Genomic DNA, 6,000 nt, shown 5'->3' with positions numbered 1-6,000 from the left:
ACACGCTTTTCTTCCTAAATTAACCTTTTTTACAAACCAAAAGCAACTTTCTTTCTCCCATTTCATCAAACCAAAGGCAGTTTTCAACTCTTGAATCATCAACCAACGGCGACGGCAAAAGGCAACGATAAAAGTGAAATCCGATAATAATCTATCCGGATCCAACACTAATCGGCATCACATAGTGGTATGAGTTATTTTATGAACTTGCTCAAGAGTTTCAGTGAACTGCGAGTCGGGGTGAATCTGGCGACAGGCAATAGAAACATATTCTTCAAGCCATCCACATCTCCGACGGCGGGCACACCTTCATTGTCGCCTCAATAGGTCACATTCTTCGATTCTTTAATGGACGAGAACATCCAAATTGCCCGCTCTCTCATCACCAAATGGGACGATACCTCTCTATCATGCAGCATCTCTTCTCTCTTCTCCTCCGACAACCGCCAAGATGCCAAGGACTACCTCAAAGCCGTCTACGACTTGCAGACCGCCATGCACTATTTCATCATCCATCACTCCACTTCTGACAAGCTCCTCCTCGCCCAAACCCTAATGCAAACCGCCATGAAAAGACTCGAAAGGGAGTTTTATCAGATGCTGAAGATCAACGGAGAGTATCTCGACCATGAGTTTGTCTCCGTCTCCTCTTCCAGGGCCTCCAGAGCGAGCTTCTCTGATCTTGAAGATTACGAGGTCAGTGAAACCGAGTCCAGAATCTCTGACGACGCCATTTCTGAAATGGAGCGTGTTTCTACTGCCGCCATGGCTGATTTAAAGGCTTGACAGAATCGGTGAGTTGTTGCGCCAAGGCAAGCTCACCAACATTGTGGAGATGAGAGAGATGGGTATTTTGGTCTCAAAAGCTTTTTTATGGCTAATGTTGATAGAAGTTTGTTTGGGGGGTTAAGATGGAAAAAGCTAAAATTTTTATGGCTATTGGTGTAAATTTCCCAGTGAGATCTGTGTCGAAATGGGATGGTGTCATATGAATCATCAAACATATCCATGGTGTTTCAGCCATTGAAAAATTCTATTACGCAAAATTGTTGTGTAAATTGTCAGTGCGCATCACAAAATATGTGGGTACTAATTATTAATTTGATGTCTGCTTTTTTGTTGATATTAACAGGTCTGGCTGCGCATGTCCGCAACCAAAACCTCAATTATCTGATTAGTGATTACAATGCATTGCATGTAGATCTGCCATCAAAATCCAGTCAATAAATTAATTACTAATTAATCGAGACACATTCATGATCTCGACTAGCTGACAATAACTTCCAGCAACTTGGGTTGTTTATTTATCACCTTATTATTACGAACACTTCCATGGATAAGAATTTCTCTTAATTATTATAAATAAACTGCTTATTAAATTAATCGTTTTATTTATAAATAACCCTACAATATCATTTTCTTTGACTTAATGGGCATATCTAGATTAGATCAAAATTTTTATCTAGTACACATAGTAGAAGACTTTACTAACACAAAGATACAATTTCCTTGCTTCAACATCATGGGGAATTACATATAAATTTATAAGAAACGTTTGTTAACTTTGTTTCATTACTATATCAATCAAAATTTTATTTTATATTAAGAGAGTTAACAATACAAAATTAAGTTTTGGCGTTGAGGTTTCATCCTATGTCTCTAGTTGATTCAATTAGATAACATTTTAACTTAATCCTTAATCTTTTTTCTTTTTCTTTTTCTTTTTTTGTAAATGAAAGAAAAATTAAGATTGTGTTATCTTTTATTGGAAACATGTCAGCACTTCCTTTTTGACGCAATGACGATGGCTCTTTATTAAAAGGATCACCGTGTCTCTTTGTGGCTATGAGCAAAGTTTTCTCGAGAACTTTCTTCAGAAAATTTGGCTACCAAACAAATATGCTTTTGGCTTGTTGTCATCTCCAATTCCTCCTCCATTAGTTATCAAATACCAATCACTTTTTTTTAAAAAAAAAAAAAAAACCCTTTTCGAGATTTTATGTTTATTCCTTTTAATCCACCATATCATCATCAAGATATTTTTTTTTTTTACATTATCATCATCAAGATCTTTTTCTTTTTGACATTATCATCATCAAGATCTTTTTTTTTTTTGACATTATCATCATCAAGATCTATGTAAATCGAATACGTTGTTTAATGTTTAAGATTGGATGCAATCAAAGGCATATACCAAATCATACAATAAACTATTATGATAACACCACTTGGTTAACTACTTTCGTAATTAGTGTGTGACACGTCAGATTTGAATCAATGCCATGTCAGAAATAATTTTAAATATTATGTGGCTTTGATTGACCTCAAATGATGGGTCGTGGGTATGCCTATTCGAATACGTGCACTCATAACAATATGAACTTAAAAAAAAGAGTTATGGTATTTACCCGGGTCAAACCCCGAAATTAATGCAAACGACGCCGTTTCGTGAATTTTTTTTTTTTTTTATCTCCATCAAACGACCCCGTTTGCTATGATTTTCATCTCCGTATTAGAACTGCATCAATTGAATTTGCTAAGTACTTCTCGGTCCCTTAAGCCAACAAGAAGCTTGAATGAACACTGTACCACAATTTACAGGCCGCGAGAGAGAAAAGGAAAAGAGATATATTTCTTTTGCCATTTACATCTCATATTTACAGAATAATGCCCTCAACTTCCCCTACAAAAATTCTTGATCATCTTTCCCACCCCCTTTGCTATTACACACTACACAGATATAATCATGCGATTTCCTTGAACTTTTCCATTTTTATCTTTGTTTAAGGATGAATCCCCAAGTTCAAGCTTAATTTGCAACCATTCATCTGACGCTGACCAGAGACCAAAAATGGATAGGACAAATTTTTACAAAATTTTCTCGTCCACCTTGACAACCTCGAGGACTGTGGCGTTGCAAAAGAAGCATCTCAAGCAATATAGAAGATGCCGACTTATGCAGCCATGACATGACCGATGGGAACACGGCACAAACTGTGCATCTACTTCACTTACATAACAGATGCAGCACATGCCAAGAAAGAGGAATGGGATTTCAAGACTGTTGCGCCAAGACGGGAAAAGCTCGGGTAAAACGAAAAAAGAGGTTTGTGAACGACAGAGAAGAGGGTTTTTTGCAGAGGGGTAAAACGAAGAGGAAGACAGCGCGCTGGGATCTCGTTCCTTTGGCCTTTTTTCTAAACCAAACGGAAGAGAAAGAGAAAGCAATGGTTTTGCCTTAGCCAAAACGGCGTCGTTTAGGGAGAATGAAAGAGGAAAAAAAAAAGATGAAACGGCGTCATTTGGATGAGTTTCGGGGTTTGACCCGGAGAAAGTAGCATTTTCCTAAAAGAAATTATTGGAGTTTTTAATATGTTCACAATAAAATTTAAGGATTCTATATTAAATTTTCCCCCTTTTTCTGGTAAAGCATTGAGACATTGAAAAATGAAAAGAATAAAATAAATTTTAACATGTAAACATTTTTTTTTATGAAAATTATATAACTCTTCCAACAAAAAAAGTAGAACATTTCACTTAAAAGATAAGATGAGGAGTTGCCCATCACTAGCTCATTGAGTTGTTGGCCACGTAAAAATTACTATTTTTATGTGATCAAGATTTTTGCTTTCCCCTTATAGAGTGACGCCTTAAATAAATAAATAAATAAATATATATATATATATATATATATATATATATATATTTAAACAAAAGCATCGATTTGGAAAAAAAAATCAATCTCAAATAATTAGACTGATATTTTTTTCTAGACATGTTGTGTTGTTCAAGCTGTCGAGTCATAGACTCACAGTTGTAAGGTATTGGAAACAAAGAATTAAAGCATGTTCATTCTTACTTCTCAATGATATGTATATATATATATATATATATATGTATGTATGATCACCGAAATATGTCCTCCTTAGAGCACAACATTGATAATAAAATGACCTAAACTTGCATGCGTGTTTCACATGCACAAGTGTGAAATACTGAAATATGAGCTGCTTTGCCGTGCGAATAGTCATACATATTGTTCCCACTTTCATTAATGCATTCAGAAAAAGCCAAAACAAAAACCCTAGTTTTTGCTCTTAATTATTTTATTTGTTTTCAATTTGATGACATGTAAAAGAGGTTCATATAAAAAGATAGGAACAAAGTATTGGTGGGTGGTCCTTTGTCTGATGATATGTATTTAAAATAGTGCAAGTCAATTTCACAATTGATGCCGAAACAATAACAATTATAATACTAATAATTATAATTTCCACCTCATCATGCTTTTGCTTTTAACTTGGCAATGTTTGGTCCATGTATTAATTTGTCAAATAATTTATTAATTTGAATTAATTTCATTTGACCGTGACTGGTTGGTTTTATTTTATGATTGCCAATTGGGATCGTGAGGAATCGCCAATAAGGTAAGATATATCCACATGCCTGTTAAAATTGTTGAAAGTGGGTCAGATGGAAATGAAAGGTGTTGCGTAAATTGCAATTTTATAAACTATCAAATTTTGAACTCGGTAATCGTTACGTGGGCCTACAATTTATAAGTATTCAACTTAAAAGATTAATTTATTTGGAGAAGGAATTTGTCTTAACTATAGATTTAAGTAATTTTTCTTTACTAATTAATATGTGATACAATCTAAGAATTCATTCGGATAAAATCATTGTCAAACCTCGATTCTTTCGTCTGACGTATACTTGAGTTATTCCATTACATTTCAATTATTAGGGTCTAACTCTGATATTAATTGTTAGGGGGTAGATCTTGGAGCCTATCTTACTTATAAACTCAAGTAACTAGGGATATTGCAAATCAGATTTTGTGGATCTGACATTAATCCATATCCGATTCATGATTTTGTAAATTATAAAGTTTCAATCCAATCCGATTCGTGGATTGACGAAATTCAATCTAAATCCAATCCATACATCTGCGGATCTAATGCAGATTTGACCAATCCATATCCAATCTATCATTTTGTTGATGGGTTTGCGGATTAAAAGTTTTTAATTCTGTCAAATCCATAAACTAATAAAATAAAGAATTAATATAGAAATATTTTTACTACCGATCAAATTCAAAATTGAATAAGATTTAAATAAATTAATTATTTAAAAAATTAAAAAGTACAGTAAAAGTTTCAAAATATAACACAGAAAAAGAAAAAATCTCATTATTTAGAAACATGAAATTAAATGTTTAGGAAGATATATTTGTTTATTTAATTAATTTTTATTTCATATTATCATTGGATATAATATAATATGGTGTTAATGTAACTATATTTTAACTTATTTATTTATTGGTAAGCACTAATGCCACATTTACAAATTTTATTTTTTAACTAAATAAAACTTTTTGTATTTTATGGATTTACTTCTGTAAATCCATATTCAATCCACCGATTATAGATTTTTTAATTTTCAATCCAATCTAGAGATCAGATGAATTGAGCGAATCAAATTGCATTCTAAAAGTAACTTTGTTAAAGTAGCCAATGTAGCACAATTCAATCGTAATTATGTATTCTCAAAGGCTTGATCAAGTAGTTTTAAGTTTTTTTATTTAACTTGTTATGTGAATTCAAATTCCGGAAAGATATGGAGTTGAAAATTCAAATCCGGTTTTGCCCATCATCCCCTTGCTTTAAGAAAAAAAAAAGGATTAAAAAGCTTACTAATTACTACTTGTCCTTCTTTGCTCCGATGTAAATATCAATTATATTTTGTCACATATGAAAAATTTTTAACTTTATTGAGATCCGACAAATTTTCTCCCTAAAATATTTTGATAGTATACATAAACCACTTTTACTGAGCATGGATTTTCAAACAATTCGATCTATCATATTAATATAAACTCTTACAACTTTAACTTAAGTCGAGCTTATATTTTATATATCCTCAAATAATTTGAGAGTATATTACCTTTTATTGGACGCAAATTTTGGACCAAGTTATTATCTTATTGATTCCAGTTCC

General features: G+C 32.8%; 1 protein-coding gene across 1 annotated transcript; it reads left to right on the top strand.

The window, feature by feature from the left end:
* Nucleotides 1–348: 348 nt before the first annotated feature.
* LOC112096787 (exocyst complex component EXO70H1-like) lies at nucleotides 349–786 on the top strand. The gene has a single exon (XM_024180493.1). It carries the CDS (start codon nucleotides 349–351, stop codon nucleotides 784–786), a length of 438 nt encoding a protein of 145 aa, XP_024036261.1.
* Nucleotides 787–6,000: the final 5,214 nt, after the last annotated feature.

The sequence above is a fragment of the Citrus clementina genome, unplaced genomic scaffold, assembly GCF_000493195.1.
Source record: "Citrus clementina cultivar Clemenules unplaced genomic scaffold, Citrus_clementina_v1.0 scaffold_7, whole genome shotgun sequence".
Lineage (NCBI taxonomy): Eukaryota > Viridiplantae > Streptophyta > Magnoliopsida > Sapindales > Rutaceae > Citrus > Citrus x clementina.
The sequence above is the reverse complement of the archived record's forward strand: the minus strand, read 5'-3'. Positions and strand labels throughout refer to the sequence as shown.